The 17,759-nt window shown below is 39.0% G+C and overlaps 1 protein-coding gene across 18 annotated transcripts in view; it reads right to left on the reverse strand.

The window, feature by feature from the left end:
- Positions 1-17,759, reverse strand: part of SEMA5A (semaphorin 5A) — a 356,558-nt gene that overhangs the window by 136,236 nt on the left and 202,563 nt on the right. For all 18 annotated transcript variants that reach the window (XM_054816286.1, XM_054816279.1, XM_054816269.1 and 15 more), the window contains 3 exons: positions 17,571-17,669; positions 15,494-15,707; positions 1,735-2,020 (listed from right to left, as the gene is read on the reverse strand). In XM_054816286.1, coding sequence (XP_054672261.1) covers positions 1,735-2,020; positions 15,494-15,707; positions 17,571-17,669 — 599 coding nt within the window. The remainder of the gene's footprint in view (positions 1-1,734; positions 2,021-15,493; positions 15,708-17,570; positions 17,670-17,759) is intronic.

Consider the following 17,759-nt stretch of genomic DNA (forward strand, 5'->3'; position numbering starts at 1 on the left):
GAAGCAAGGTTTCAAATACTGCCTACTTTCATGTGGCAAAAGTAGTCTTACATTAGTGAGTCCTTTCTCAGAAGAGCCAGGGTATGCTGAAAGCAGCCCTGACATCCTTACGCAACCTCAGACACTGTGGAATTTGTAGCACAGGAAAATCCATCATTCCCCAAATTGCCAGGACAGCCCTTCTGAGAGAAGAGCAGTGATCTCCTTCCACGGCCAAAGCCCTGTGGATTTTCTGGAGCAGAATTCCTATGGTTGGCCTTTCCATGGTAAAAATTTTGACTTCTCATGAAAGATCATGGTGAACAGTGTATGAGCATACTGGGAAATACCTGTCTTCTAAGACTTGAACTAGCTAGTAAAACAAACCAATGAAATTAAAATTACTGTTGAAAACAGCATCAAATTTTCTTATCCCCAGTAGTCCCAAAGTCTCTACCATTCTCTTTAAAAAAGAAGCATTTAGCTTCAAAGTACTGCTCCAGTGCAGGAACAGGGTTAAGTTCACCACCTCATGTCCCAAGTCAGGAATCTTCACAGCCTCTCACCAGTTGTGTTCACTGCCTGAGCTGCTGGTGCAGGGGCCAGCCTGAGTCTGAAAGATTCTTAGATGTGCTGATAAAGGACTGTACTAAAAGCAGAAGGAGGTTCAAGCCCAAATTTGTGCTCATGGTCTAAAAAACCTAGGAATCATAATTATCTAAAAAACCTAGGGATCATAATTTGCTGGCATTAATTTGTGAGTGTTTCCACCTGGTTAATGGATATTTATAGAAGGTAGATATCCAGGTGTTTACAGCAATAGAAAGGGGCACTGATCTACGTTTTAGGTGCCCAAGTACCTCTTAAAATTCTAGGCAAAACTGACTTACATAGCAAGACACTGCAAGCAGGTAAGAGAATCAGACATCAAAATCTGAAACCCTGTTCCAGTGGTCCGAACACAGTCATAACACATGGGCTGCTCTTACCAAGCAACATATGAACTCCAGTTATCATGTTTAAAGTAATAAAGGACATTTCTGAGATTAATGTCTCTTTTTTCCTAAGAGTTAAGCAACTCTTGATATCAAGCTCAGAGTCTAGGGAGCTTTTATGTCCATCCAATGTTTTAATATTTAATATTTTAATATTTAACAAATTTTAATTTTTAAGACCAACCTGTACATTTTTTAATTTTACCTTGTTGATATAACAGGTTCAGTTAAAATTAGATTTAATTTTTGGTTTGACCCTCAAACTCACATGAGTATACATTAGGACTAATTTAAAATATGTAAGAGCACCTCTTGTGCTCTTTTGGGTAAGGTGAGCTCTTCCTGACATGGTCAAATTACATCATGTCAAATTCATGATCATGTCACCTTATAATTATAAAATATTTATTTCATCAAAACTCTGATACCATAATGTATTTATGTATTACAATAGCGTGCAAAATAAAAAATAATGTCTTTATAAGAATGTATGAATAAGATGACTGAATAGTCTTAAACACAACTGGCTTCCTGCTGTAAGGAAATATTAAGAATGCTTCCTTCTTTCGTATGCCTTCAACAATTCATGTGGGAAGGATTTGGAACTGACACTTGTTCACAAGGGGACAGTAGATTGGGCAAAACAGTAGCTTGAATTTATGATGTCTACTTGGCACATGCAGAAGACAGCAGCTCAGAAGCTTGAGGTTTTACTGTCACAAATAGCAAGAAAATAAAATACATCATGGAATTTACTTACACATTAGTAGTAAAAATCCCATAGATCAAGTCCAATTCTGGCAGGAAGAATGTGCTCTGTAGTTCATTATAGTAAAACGGAATTTCTCCAGGGCGAGAGCAGTTCAGCCGAGCTTTCATGAAGGTAGTCCAGGTGTCCTCCAGAACAAACTTGCCACCAATATCATTTTTGCACACCCGAGCAGCACGAGAGAAGACTGTTTTCCCACAGTCATGTTCTACCGCGTTCTCCCGGAAGAAGAAGTAGGTGAAGTTCCCAATGTCATAAGATGACACAAAATTTGGCTCTGAAAATAACAGCAGAAAAGACTATTTATGGCCTTCTTGTGATATATGCACTCATATTAACATGGAAGTTGGACTGATCTTCAAGCATTAGATTTAGAAAAACACATATTTTATTATCTTTGCAAGGAACGGTCCCATGACATCTGAGCAAGCCAGCTCGTGTCCAGCCAGGATTACGAGCTACGTGAACATGGCCAGAGAGACTCTCTGCTCTGGGTGTCTATCACACATTAGCTGTCTACTCTACTGTCGAAAGCATCACTGGGTTTTTCTTTTCCGCATATGGGCATGGTTCATTTTTGCAATGCAATTGCTTTTTTCTGTTGCATTAACTCTGTTTCTGCTTTGCCACCATGCCATTACTCCATATTACCAGAATAATGGATGGTAACCAAATATGACTAAGAATGTGCTCAGAGGCTGTAATGAAAAGAAAGAGAATTCTAAACAATTCTTACCATTTGAAGGTAAGACAACTTAATTTCAGCTCAATCTTGCTCAAAACTTTTGATAGTATTACAATATTTTTTTTTAAATTGATTAAAAACTGATCAAAGAAACTGATGGTGATGTGGGAGAAATTAAGAGAATATATATATATGAAAAATCTGTAAAAAACAGATGGTAATATTTCTAAAAACAAAATAAAGGAAACAGTGGATACCAAAGAAAATAAACATGTGGTCCATTTGCCATAAGGATTACTAAAACTGAGGAGAGTCCATGACATTAAGAGAGATTGACAGCTTGATGAGTTCTTAAAGGAAAGACAAATTTGATACACAGATTTGTGGAGAAGAGCCCCCCTCATTTAAGGAACCATTATAAAACACTAGTACCTCTGAGAAACAAGCAAAATTTTTGTTTTCATTCTCAAATTTTATTCTAAAGTGGGAAAACAAAGAAACAAACTAAACTGCTTTAAAAACATCTATTTTGAAGAAACACTCCTAAGAAATTAAATAGGTCAACATTTCTTGACAGCACTATTGTATTGAAAAAAGCTGCTGTAATTGAATCTAAGAATTTTGCAGGAACATCTCAAACCTGTCAAAACGTTTGAGCAGAACTAGAACTCTATGGTATCCTGAGGTGTCTTAAGTTACATAGTACCAGTGCATTTGTGTCTTTAAAAAAATAAATAAAAAAAAAAAGTGCAAAATAAAGTTGTGTGACAGGACTTGTGATAGCAATAAAAGTAAAATTGGATTGACAATATACAAAGAGCTAAACTATTAGGAATGTTTTCCCTATTAGAACCTCACATCTCCATTCCACATGTGTGTAAAACTTCCATTACAATAGAGATTTTGCTTCAAAGGCTTCAAAAACCTTTAAACTTCATTATTACAGTTGACAAATTTGTAGAAATAATTTAGATGCTCATGAGCTCTCATTCTTTAAATATAACATGTAATACTGTTACACATTTACACACTAAACACTGAAATTGGAGAAAGCTGAAAAAGAAGACCTTACTTTTTAAGTTTGTTAGTCATTTTTGTCTCTAAAAATGTGCATATTTACTGAATAGGTAACAGGGAAGAATGACATTTAAGATTTAATTACAAGTGTTAATGCTAAGATGACAAAAATACGTGGCTAAAAATCTCAAAATTGTATACTATCACATTCTAGACAGGTTAGGCAGTTTTGGCAGGCATCAAATATTAAACATATATCCAGAGATACTTGCATGCAAAGTTTTTTATTATGAAGCCTAATTATGTTTCATTCATTCTCAATACACATCAATGTTTTCAGCTCCATTGCACGAACCTGTATTTATTTAACTAAAGTACACTAGAAAGAAAATTTTTTTAAGAATACCAGGCTAACTTAACAAAAAGAACCCACTGTCCCTCATTGTCACTTCAAGTTATATCCATACCACACCTAGCCATTATTTCTTTTAATCTGTAAAGTACTTCCGTCCCTCACTCTACGCAATCCTTTTATATTGGTCTTATATTCAGGAAAGGAACTACTGTCTGTGGAGGAAAGAAAAAACATTCACTAATCTGAGCTCAAGTGTAACTTGAGCTACTTGCCTATGGTACTAAGGTCAGGTCTTAAAGCAATATCCACTAAAGGTAAACATTAAGAAAAACAATCCACCTGAAATAGCATGAAAAAGTAAAATTTTCCAACTATGCGTTTGACTTTTTGTAGCTTATAACCCTGCTTGCTCTTTGAAATCATCTCAAAAATATCTTGACTAATGTGAAAAGATTCTACTTATTGTGCAAATATGATCCACCCACAAAACCATCCTGTACAACCATTAAACACGGAAGCCCTGCCTTGCAGTGAGGCCTGATGATGCTGCTTCTCGCTGGAGGCCCACTGATGTATAAAGGTCTCACATTGGCACAATAGGATTTCACTGAAGAGCCAAAAACACTCCTGGAAGCACTCAAAGTGTGGAGAATAACGAATTACAAATAAAATCTTCACAAACTGTAGAAATAAAAATCATATGAAATGCATTCAGAATGTTCTTGAAAAATCCACATCACTCTTTCAAGAGACAATATTTTGAAGTTGCACTGAAAATCATAATATATGTATAAATAAAAACTAGTACTCATATTTCATGGATTCAAAACTGAGAAACAATATATACATCTGCAAACCCATGCATATACTTTACTGATTATGAACTGATGAAAATGTGACCTCCTGTTGAAACTTGTGAAAACTGTTTTCATTTGGATGAAATGTAATAATCTCAGAGCTACCTCGGGGAATTCTGTGGATATGGAGGGATTATCATGTCAAACTTTATTTATTTCATTTTCTGTTTGGGAAAAGTGAAATGAATCACTTCAAAGCTTCAAAGGAAAAAGGAGATTCCCATCTAGGAAAAATGAGTTCATATATTTCCAAATACTGTGCTGTGAACTCCTATTTGTTGACATGGAGAACTTCCCATAGAAGTTTTTAATGCAGAAAATGAAGTGACTCTCTTGTTTGCTGCTGAATTTGTGAATAGTTCTCGAAGGGTAAATGCATCTCATTTGTGAATTATTAGATCATCACAAAAAGTGCAAGGATTCTGGTATGTGACAGGATACAGCTAGTACGGATCAACATGAGAATATGAGCCTCTAATAATGTCACGAGTATTGTATATGACCTTTATACATTTTTATATATTCAATTTATGGATGCGTCAGGCTGACCAGACTTTCACAAATTAAATGGAACCAGTGGAATCAGGAAAGCAAGAAAATTAGTTTGTCAGCGTGCCATGAGACAGATCTCCAATGTACAACATGGAGCAGTGCTATACACATACACAAGCCCATGCGCTGAAAGCACTAGGTGGCTAGTTAGAGCTGCCTCTGAGCAAACACATTAGTGTGCTATTTTTGAAATTTGCTTACTCGGCACAAAGCCTGGGAATCTCTACAGCTTCCTTGATAAAGCAGCATGACTGTCCTGCAAGGATGTTTCCTCACAGACTCTTCTAAATTATTACAAAAAAGATGACTGAACCATATGAAGTCAAGATAGTGCTTCATTCTGAAATAAACTAATTGTTTTTCTAAAGGTTAGAGACAAACCTACAATTTCTGGGGAGCACAGTCTCTGTTCTTAATGAGAAGGCACTTACCAGGAAGAGACAATGCTTCCCTTTAGATTATTCTCCCTTTCCACCCGCTCAGGGAACTCGGAGACCAAAGAGACCAAGCCCATACTCACTGCCAGACCGGCCGCACGTTGCTGCTGTTTGACAGCGCCGACTGCTCCTGTAGGGACTGGCTGCAGCTCTGCCACGCAGCGCACGCTGACGCTGAAGCCCAGAGAATGGCTTTCCTGCAGCGTGAAAGCAAGGGTGCGCTGCACAGCCTGGGAGGAGGCGTAAGGACAGTCTGGGGGATTCGGGAGTGCAAAGCTTACTAGGAATGGGATGGGGCACTCTGGAGGGCAGAAGGAGCCAAATGGTGCGGCCCCACCTGTACTGCCTCGTGCTAATGCTGTATAAAGCAAACTTCTCCCTGAGTCACACCCAGGTTTTCACTGGGAAAGCAGTAGCTGGAGTGGTCCAAAACAAGGCTGGGAAGTGAGCCAACAATTAGGCAGTATGGATGACCAAGGGCATCATGCACAAGCTTATATCCTCAACCTTTTTTATTTAGTGGTGTAGATGTAGTCTGAGTGGGTAGAAAGATGAGAGGAACTGTACAGAAACTTTCTCAGGGAAGATCAATGGGAGACAGGAGCATGAGAGAGCTCTGTGAGAGCATCTGAGGCAGGTCTGGCATCTTCTTGCTTCCTGAGCCTTGGAGCAAGACAGTTGGCTTGCGCTCTTTACTCTTCAAAACTCCACATCCTCAGAAGTAGACTAATATGACTTAATTTACCTAGTTAGCGGATGCTACTGTTTCCAGAGTGAACCAAATCACAGGGAATGCTCTATCTGTCTTTCTGGAGATAACAGTAATTAACCTTAAGGATTATCAGGTCCAAAGCCTACTCTGAGCATGAAAGAGCTGTGATTCCCACTGACCGTCCCAGTGAGAAGTGACAACTCACATCTCAAGTGCAAAGCATTCAGAGACCCAGTCAAAAGTGAAATTAACTCCAGAAATGTGAAAAGAAAGCTGAAATCAGAAGTTTTTCAGATCTAGATAGAGATCAGATTATATATATACATGCACACACACAAAATACAGACACACCCATAGATATATGCATGTATAATATTTTTGAAATCTTAGAAGTCTAGACACTGGTCTAATGCTGAACGACATCTGTCTGGAGCTTGTTCATTGACCTCACTAGATCAATGAATCATACCCTCATACTGTTGGCCTCTAAAGACCCATTTCTTCCAAATATTTGTATTCAGCCAAGTACTTAATGGCATTAAAATTCTAGGAAGATGCCGTTGAGCTTTTTTTTGAATAAGGTTCAACCTCCAGCTAGAAATGCAGTCCAAAAGGGAAGCTTAAAATAATGCAAACAATTTAAGCTCCAAATATGCCATTCTATTTTATTTTCTGACATAATTAATGAAGTCCATTTCCTATTTGCATTTCGCTCTCCCTGTATATTCATTACGTATATCCAGTTAGTGCAGCCCTCTACAGCTGTTGGAAAACAGTACAGATCTTGCATTAGGCTGACCAAGGCATCACTGCTCATGAACGTTTAAGGACAAATCTTAATCGTAGACTAAAATTTTCCTACAGTGTTAAATATCTTAAAAGTAACACATAACTTGTAGTCATTTATATCCATCCTCAGTAGCTGAACTGTAAAATATTAACAGGCAGAAATCATTGTTTATTAATAGATATTTTTCCTCTATGTTTCATAATTATCTAGGATACACGCTTAAAATACTAGTCTGTTGTAGCATAGCAGGCTACCAGTCTATTTTGCCTACTATGTCTTCTGCAATGCCTCAGCTCTCCATGACTTCTTTTACATTCTTTTCCTTTTGCTAAACTGAAGATTTTATGGGTGTGGAAGACCAAGGACTGCAAAATACACTAGAACTGTGTATGCCAGACATTTTTTCCAATCTTCTCTTACACTGCTGATAGATTTTATAATACAATTCAGTATAATCATAAAAGTGGATGCACTCATTAGACATTACATTTTACTGATGTACTCTAATAAATTCTGAAAGGCAATTATTTCTTTTCTGAAAAATAGTTTTCAAATATGATATTACAAAATTCCTTGGTTTATTGCCTGTTGCTTATTTCAAATAAATCTCCTTCATTTTCAAGGTAAAGTGTTCTTACATGGCATAATATTTTGCAATTTATTATATCATTTTGCAGATGCAAATTTGCCAGTGACAAACTTTGTGACAGAAACGGTTCTCTACTCTGATCTAATACCTACTCAAGTCCTTGAAAGTCCTATCTGGAGTTCAGTGGATTTTACATCATCTACATTCACTGGATAGACTCCTTACATAGCAGTATACTGGGGGAGGGACAAGGATCAAAAATTTAGAGGACTACCTTACTTCACTCAGAACATCTAGAGGTTTGAGCTATAGGGATCTATCAAAAGATGCAGAAGTTTGGACAGTTACTTAAAACTCTGAATCCAGAATTCCACATACACAAGAACAAGAAACCCAGCTTGCTTTAAGCAGATGTTGCCAACCGACAGGTATGGTATGGAAAGAAAACCCAATTATGATGGCTTACCCATTTCTCTACAAACATTTGAACTGTCTTTTTTTTCCCTCTGATCTAGTTTTGCAGGGAGGGGGATGATCAAAGGGCCTTCCCTGTAGAACTAGTCTTCATTTCTTTTTTCCTTTTTTTTGAGTTTGTTTTTTTTTTTTTTTTTTTTTTTTCATAACAGAAAGGAAACCAGAGTTCACTTTCATATTCATCCCCTTTCCCTGTCACCTTAAGGCTTGGTAAGTCTGCTACTGAAATTCTATCTCTGCCTCCAATATTTCTGTCCTCTTTGTTTCTTTGGTGAATGCTGGTTTTTGTGTGTTCGTGTTCCCCCAAATTCGTCCCTTTTTCTACTTTCCCTTAGTTGAGATGTATTTCAGTTCTCAGTTCTTTCTTTCTCTCTGGTTCACTGTGTATTATAGTTTTCTGCAGCATTAATGTGGCTGATGCTCCTGTCACACCTCCCTGCAGCTGGGCACAGATGATCTGCTTGCAGGGGTGCCTGCCTTCCTTCCTTGTTCAGCCTCTCCAACTGGCACCTGACATGAGCAGGCTAGATGAGATATAAAAGAACAGGCTCTGTCCTCAGCAGGCTCCTAGTCTTTTCATAAATGGAAGGTGGACCTTGCTGTTTTACCTAGGGTAGATAAGAAGAAAAAAAATCCTACCTTCATGGGCAGTGCTGCCTGCCTCTACCATCCAGGTCCTTCACGTGGGCCACAACAACTCCATGCAATGCTACAGGCTTGGGGAAGAGTGGCTGGAAAGCTACCCAGGGGAAAAGGAACTGAGAGTGTTGGTCAACACCCAACTGAATATGAGCCAGCAGTGTGCCCAGGTGGCCAAGAAGGCCAACAGCATCCTGGCTTGTATCAGAAATAGTGTGGCCAGCAGGACTAGGGAAGTGATCATCCCCCTGCACCTCGAGTACTGTGTTCAGTTTTGGGCCCCTCACTACAAGAAGGACATTGAGGTGCTGGAGTGTATCCAACAATGGGCAACGAAGCTGGTGAAGGGTCTAGAGCACAAGTCTTATGAGGAATGGCAGAGGGAAATGGACTTTAGTCTGGAGAAAAGGCTGAGGGGAGACCTTATCGCTCTCTACAACTACCTGAAAGGAGGTTGTAGCCAGGTGGGTGTTGGTCTCCTCTTCCAAGTAACAAGCAATAGGATAAGAGGAAACTGCCTCAAGTTGTGCCAGAGGAGGTTTAGGTTGGATATTAGGAAAAACTTCTTCACCGAAAGGGTTTTCAATCATTGGAACAGGCTGCCCAGTGAAGTGGTTGAGTCACCATTCCTGGAGGTATTTAAAAGACATGTAGATGTGGCACTTAGGGCCATGGTTTAATGGTGGACTTGGCGGTGTTAGGTTAGTGGTTGAACTTGATGATCTTAAAGGTCTTTCCCAACCTAAATGATTCTATGATTCTATTTTAGATGGGTGAGGAAATGCTGTGAAGGTGTTCTGTAATATCTTAGTCCGGCATTGGAGAAAGGAGGTCACGGGAGGCATTTCCTCGCATCAACTTATTGCTCTCCTACACTGTCATTGCCATCTGAGAGAAGATGTATGGCTTTGAAAGGAAAAGCACAGCACAACTACTCAAATTTTTCCTCTAGTAGCAGCTGCAGTGAAGAAGCCTAAGGATGGTTTTCAAAACTAGCAGGCATTTCCCTCCCATTTTAGGATACTGGCAAAAAGGATGATACACACAAAAGAACAGAACCAACCTTATGGGTGGCACAACCAAAGGAAGGTAATTATTTATCTTCTTGCAAAATAAGAAATAACTGGTAGCACACGTTTTGCATATTTTCAGTCAGGTCTCTTATCTGAAAGCTAAAGACCAAATTGCACATCTCAAAAACAAACTGCTTTTGAGTTACATAAAATATTACCTAATAAGAAAACCTTGCACTAGGTAATTACAAGGCTTTTCATTAAAAAAACAGAAAAAGGAAAGGATAACCCTGAATTATTATAACCATTTCCATTAATCTTTACAGGAAAAAATGAAAGGATTAATTTTTGTTCTTAGGTAATAATTTCTCTCCACATATCCTACTAGCAGCAAGAGTTATAATGAAAGTCCACTAACAAACAATAATAGGGATGGATTCAGAGCAGTGTTAAACCCCACTAACCAAACCACCTTTGTAAGAATTTTACTGTTATTTGTGAAGACTGCTCTAGATTAATAAGTTTTTTATTAAGTGAAATGTTTTTAAGAAAGTAATCTCAGAAGAACTATTTTAGAGTATCTAATAACCAAATGCTTAGGGCAGCAGGAGGAAAAAGTGATAATATTATGTCTACCAGCAGAGCAGAACAATCTAAACATTTCTATACCTTTCTCAGCTGGAAAGGCTTCTAATCTGTACAATTTTTTTTTTTTTCCTGTTTTGGGGCTACATCTGATATAAGATTACATTTTAATCGTCTATGGCCTGCCCACTGATGAAGTGGCTTGACATTTAGAACAAAGTTTTTATTTATTTAACATGTTCCAATAGCATCTATCATTGTATGTCTAGTATAAAGAAAAAAACTACAATGTATTTCAAGACAGTTGGAGATCCAATCAATTGTAAGCAAAGGTATCTGACAAATTATGAAACCAAATGTCCTAGTGTTTCTCCATGTCATGAAACAGAAAGGGATTGACCAGGTTTTCAATTTTTTCTTTAATCTGTTTTGCCCTTTTATTGGCTAAGTGAAGCAAATAGAAACAGACTAACGCAAACTTTCACACTGAGGCATCACATATTTACAGACTTGAGGAGGTGTACTGAAAGGAGAAATACCTTTACTAACTGTAAATGTTGGACTACAGAAAAAATTTCTAAGTCTAAGCAGTGGAGGCTTTTCCTCACCAGTCTGGACCCACTGCAGCTTGTGGACTACAAATATAGCTATTCCATCTACCTCTGTCCTCTAGAGCAAATGGTGATGAGTTCTGCCCCTGCTGCACTTCGCAGATGAACTCTAAAGAAAAGTCTAATTAGAAGCACACTATAACAGTTAACTCTGGATATGATTTAAACTCTACGTTACACTGACATCTTAAAGAGACTCAAATAAACAGCATGCCAAGCTGTAAATCAAGGTGTACTTTTTTTTCTTAATGAAAGATTTTATATCATATCACTTAATAATGACCAAAGCAGACTTCTTTTTATGAAATACTACAAAGGTAATTTTAAAACCTTCTAGCAACATGCTGCCCTCTACTGACCTGAGCAGTTGGCTGAAGCTCAAGGTCTTGCTGATTGCTTTGGTCAGGAGAAGAAATCAGTGGAAGAGTTGTCAGCTTTAGACAAAATCCTCAATGTACGCTGTATTACCTCAAATCGTTTCTCTCAAGTACAAAAGTACTTGCACACAGACTCAGAGAAAAAAAAGAAAGGAAAGTAGGTAGCAAAACAACACGCCTTAAAGAATAACTTACTGGCAAGCAGCCTTTCTGCCTTCTTCATTTGTATGTGCATATATATATTCACTTGCGTAACTTCAAGCACTACTTTTTTCTCTACATGACAAAAGAGAAGGCCAAAACATGACATCATGAGAGGGAGAAGTGGGTTCTCTTTTTCACATTTTCAAGTTTACTATCCTGCAGCCAGCTGGGCTGTTGGATGGGAAGAGCGCTGGTTTGCAGCAGTTGTTAACTTATCTGGGTGATCATGTTCCTCTTGATTAAGGATAGTGACAGAGTTACAGAGTACTGACAGGGTTGGCAAGCAAGGTGAGGATAACACAGGGTTTGTCTCTTCATTGTCAGCTGATAAACTCTTTGTGAGCAACCCAAGCTGTAGAACTGTTGAACTATGGTGAATGCTCAGGTCATAGCACTAAGGTAGTCTGGTCCTTCTATGGCATCTCCTCATGGAGTGGAGCAGAATCTCTGCATGGTGATGACTGTGGTCAAAAACCTGCTCACTGCATTTGACCCAGCTGCACTTAATGTTGTTTACAGGAACACAAGGAAGACAGAAATAGGATCCATAAGCAGAGCATTAATTTTTTTTTGTAGAAGAGTACGGAAATTTTGAGGTAAAAAAATATAACTGGTGATCATATTCAGAGATAATCAAGAGCTGAATAGATTACTACTCTTAATGTTAAAAGAGAGCAAGTTTGATAACTGCCTCCAGATGCTTCTCTCCTCCATCACTGAAGAAGACATGACTATTTACACTCTAAAATTTTCCAAAATAGGAAAAACTTTTAGCAAGTGGGCAGATATCCGTAACATTTGGCCAATTGTTCTGTCTGCCATTAAAAATTGCCAAAACAGACAAAATTTGGGGGAGTCAGATCTCAGATACTGTCAGCAAGTTGTCTAGTGGGTAAACAAACAGCATATTCAGAGACCCTTTAAGATGGCTCCACAATAACTAGCTCCAGTCAACAACAGGATTTCTGTGCCGGTACTATTGCTGTGTTGTCCATCCGCCCTTTTGCATCAGTGCCTGTTCAAGATCTTTGTGCTTCACATACTGTGGAGTCACTGAACTTCCTTTTTTCCTTTCAGTTATACTCTCAAAGTATATTCTTGTAGCTTACTTTTACACATATCCTGAATAATTCATATGTTTAACCAAGCTATCCCAACTCTTCATCATGCCAGATAATTGAGTGTTGAATGCATTAAGAAAATGATAATACAGAAATGAAAGTTCACTGACTTCTCCATACTCTACTAAGGTTAAGCACCTGATCAGAATGATGCTCAGTAACACATGCTGAAAATAACTGCTAACTTACCTGTTCACCTGATGCTGTGGATTGCTTCCAGACCTATCAAGCCCCCAGTATAATGCAGGACCTGATAATAAATACATGACTCTGGCTAAATGAGAATGAATGGGGAGGTTCAGACTGGCCATCAACTTAAATTTACTTTATTTGTGATAGCTGTGATTCCAGAAGCTGAATCACAGTAGGGTACATGGGATCTCACCCCAGCCACGTGCCACATGAGCTCTGTTTTCCCCTCTAACGTTGTGTCACAGTTCCTGTAAATGCAGACCTTCTGACAATTAAGATTAGGAGCAAAGTTTCTTCTACGATGAAGACTCAGAGCTTCTCATGTCAGGATCCTTCACTGCAAGTTACATTGAACACTGACAGCAGGCTGCATAAGCACATGGGCATGTCCGTTTGGCCTGATCGATGGCCATTCTCCCGAATGCACTGAGAGAAGTGGGCTAGCCATTAAAGTAAAAAATGTCTGTATTTCATAGCAATAAAACACACAGCAAGATAATCGGCTGTGTTTTAGAGTACCGCCATCACCCTCAGAGATGGTTTGAATTGGTCCAATGTGATTTGCAGAGTAGAAAAATCTAAGTGAGAAAAAACATTGCACCTCTGAGGGAAACATGTAAAAGAAAAACTTAATTTAAATTGGAAACATTCACTGACACATGTGCATGCACATGCACCCCTAAACCAAGGCTGAATTAGAGTAACTGTCAGCTATTGCAGCTAAACAGATATCGACTAGAAAGCTTCCATTCCAGTTGACGCCTTAATTTTCTTGCAGGATTATCCATGTTACTTTCTCACTGAAAGCAGCAAAATCTTCACTTCAATCCAAGCACTGAAAAACTCTCAGAGCTTCTTGGCACTGAGTCACATATGAGCAGGCAAATTGACATAGAAGCAGATGAATCCCCAACTCAAGCAGATGAATCCCCAACTCTTAGTTACCCCAGAAGACATTGTCCCTCCCTTTCACGTAGGTAACTGGGCTGCTTCCAGACTTTTATTTGATTTGCTTGAACTGACTCCAATTACAAAACTCATCTTGTTCTTCCACCCCAAAGATAAAAGCCACACTCTCCTGGTAATTTAATTCTAAACAGTTCTGAGGCAGAAGAATGAGCTCTAACAGAGAATCTATAGGTGTAGCTGAAGCTTTAAATAGACAGAATGTAAATACAGTGAATCTGATTAATTAGAGGAGTCTGGGGGAGAATTTTTATGTGCCCTTTGGCATAAAACATAGATTCAGAGATTCGTAGAATTGTTTAGGTTGGAAAAGACCTTTCCAGTTAAACTGAAATTTCAGTGTGAAGAATTTTTTCCCTTTGACAGAAGCACCCAAGTGTGGCAGAGCAATTAGTTCCAATACCATGGCTGTGTTGACAAAAGGTGCCTGAACAGGGATATCTACACAAGGAGTTCATCTTTTCTCTCACATTTATTTTGCACTTCTATAATTCTGTTATGTTCCATGCAGTTTGATTTTGTTTTGTTAATTAATATTCTAAAATCAGCTGACCTTCAGAGAAGGTCACAAATTTCTCCAAGCTACCTCTGATGGCCTCTTTGTACAAGGAAAATACACCAAGCAACTGTGTGCAATTCAGCATTCAGATTATATAAGAACTGAAATATTCAAAATAAAGTCTGTCACTTGCAGCTGACCTAATGTTCTTAAGTTGGAAGGGTTTATACTTGTGTTTAATTTCAAACATGAGAATAATCCCATAATAACATGAAATGCACTGTTGGACTAGTGACTGTTTTGTCATGTAGCAGGAGTTACGAAAATAAGGGATTTTTTTCTACTGAGACAAGCATGGGCAAATTATAATATACCTAATTTTACATTTTATGTTAAATAATAATTTTCATTTTAGAAGAATCTGCTTCTTTTTTGTACATACAAATGGCAACTGGCCCTGTTACATCTCAGGAATACCTATCGGTTTACAGCTTCTCCCAGCTGGAAATCCTCATCAGGTGATTAACATCCATGACACAGAGGTCATTGCTACAACACAATTTTATGATATGTTTTGCAGACTAGTTCCTATCCTTTGGCTGTAATAAGCGTCAAAAATGTCGGTCTGCCACCTAAGCAGCTTGAAACCACAACTTTTTCTGCTTCTCAAGGCTGGAACCTGCAGGGAAAGCCAGGAGAATTCAGTCCATTCTAAATTGTTTATTTTCTGCCTTAGGTTTTTGAAGGACTCAACAAAAGAATACTCAAGGCAAGCTACTGCTCTGGCTGACTCAGCTTTGCCATGTAAGCATACCTGAGAGATACAGTACAGCTCATCCCTACGCCTGCAAACATGACCTCTATATTTTAGTGCACATCTACAAACTGCAGCTGCACTGATTAAATGCCATAATACTTATACTAGTAAAATAAAAAATGTATTATGCAAAATAATTTTAAAATGAGATAAACAATACTCTAAAAACATTCAAATTCTCCGAATGGAACTTCAAGACTGTGAATCTCGAGAACATGGGTTAAAAAGAGATGAGTCTCATGGTCCATCTGCACTCACCATTCAGCCACTTGGAGTTGTACTGTGCAGTGCGGAGAGGAGGAAGGGCCCCCAGACTGCGATAAATGGCAGGGTCCCTTCCTGGAAAATCCATGGCTGTAGCAGCATACAATTCCCCACTGGAAGTGAGAAGAGCAGTGGAGTTGTGCTGGGGACTATAAGGACAACGAGCCATGCCACTGATTTGATCATGTATCTCTGTCAAGTTACTTAACTGTAAAAGAATGAGAAAAAGGGATTAAAATGACCGGAAAATTATCATTTCAGCCAAGCTGCATCAATCTGAGCAAAATCTTATCATAACCACCAGTTATCTGCTTTAGTATTGTACAACAGTAATGAGTTGACCTTTACATCAATCTGAAACTGTCTCATATAGAAAGTTTTACTGTAATGTTGTCTGATCTCGCTTTTGTCCCTTTGGTATGTAAAACATTGTCCTGGTTTCAGCTGAGAGTGTTCATTTTCTTCACAGTAGCTAGTATGGGGCTATGTTTTGGATTTGTGCTGAAAACAGTGTTGATAATATAGAGATGTTTTTGTTATATGGCCCTGTTGCTGTTGAGCAGCGCTTACACAGAGCCAAGGCCTTTTCTACTTCCCGCACCGCCCTGCCAGTGGGATGGCTGGGGGTGCACAAGGAGTTGGGAGGGGACACAGACAGGACAGGTGACCCAAACCAGCCAAAGGGGGTATTTCATACCTTGTGACATCATGCTCACTATAAAAGGGGGGGGCTAGTCGGGGAGGTGCAGCAGCAGCTCCAGGACGCGTGGCTCGGGGACAGTCTGGTTTCGGGATGGGTCTGAGCGTGCGGTCTGAGTTGTACGGTCCTCGGGTGAGAAACTGCATTGTGTGTCACCAGTTTTGTATATTCTGTTAAGTACTGGTTTGGTTTGTTTTCCTTTTCCCCTCTCCCTTTGCTGTGCCAGTAAAGTGTCCTTACCCCAACCCACCAGGTCTTGCCTTTTCCTTCCCATTCTCCTCCCCATCCCACTGGGGGGGCGGGGGGGGGGAGAGAAGGGGGAGGGGGGAGTGAGAGAGCGGCTGCGTGGTGCTCAGCTGCTGGCTGGGGCTAAACCACGACAAACACACAAATTAATGATTAGCCATCTTGCCTAAAATGTTTTATATTAGAAGCAACTCAAAAATTAATTATCTCTACACAGATTGTTATTATGAAAAACAAAGCTAGTTCTGACTGCCAGAATCAACTAAGATATTCTCCACAGCGAGTGGTCAGACAATTTTAAAAATAAAATCTATTATTTGTTTTGTTGGTGTGTTCTAGGAAAGAATTTCACATGAAACGTGATTAAAAAAGGAGCTTTCTAGTTCAGCAGAACTATCTCTCCGATTTAGTAGCCCTAATACTTCCATGGATAAACCACGGTATGATGTTAATATGTTATTTGAAAATAAAGGTACAATAGGTTTAAATACAATAAATGTGCAAAGGAGTTTTTTGGTGATACAGTAATTCCTTGTTTTTAAAAGCGTCTCCCCTCCTGAAATAAATAGCCAGCTTAGTCCATACAGTGACATTTTGAGTTTTATTATGACTATTATTGATCCTTAATGGATGCTTTTTGTTTGATACACATAAATGGCAACTAGGGTTTTTTTCAGAAACAGAATGACGGATTTTCTCAACCAAGATTCCTCATTCTTGTCAGTCAGAAATCACTGATACAAGTAGTCTCATCCTTCTCCAGAACAACACATACACAGTATGCAGCTACCCAACTACATTTTATAACTAAACCAATTGATACCAACCAAATTTGACAGATTGGCAGAAGTCTCAGAAATACCTAAGGTTCGTGAAAATTGTCATGTAAGAGGAATTGAGCTGCTTGTAGCTATGCTCTCTCCCATAGCTCAGGAAAAGACTGCAAAAAGAGATCATCAGTTAACTCTCCTCTTTAGCCAGACACCCGCTAAGTCAGCCTTTTACACATCAGCTCACCCACCAATACGCAAATAGCCTGGACTCAACCCCAGCACGCTCTGCCTTTTAATCTCCTGGCTCAGAACAGGGACTCGAGCTTGTGGGACAAAACATTTAACTCATTACCGTCCGATTGGTGCAGATAGGAGTGAACGCGTTGGTTCCACAGGTAAAGAGATGCTTGCCTCCAACAAGAAGCACTCGAATGTAGTTCTGGCATTCCTCCTGCCATGCAGAAAAGAAAGAATGTTTAGTGATACTTCAAAGGATAAAGGAGACTAATTACAATTTGCTTTCCATGGTGATGTGTCCACA

This window comes from Grus americana, chromosome 2 (genome assembly GCF_028858705.1).
Source record: "Grus americana isolate bGruAme1 chromosome 2, bGruAme1.mat, whole genome shotgun sequence".
NCBI lineage: Eukaryota > Metazoa > Chordata > Aves > Gruiformes > Gruidae > Grus > Grus americana.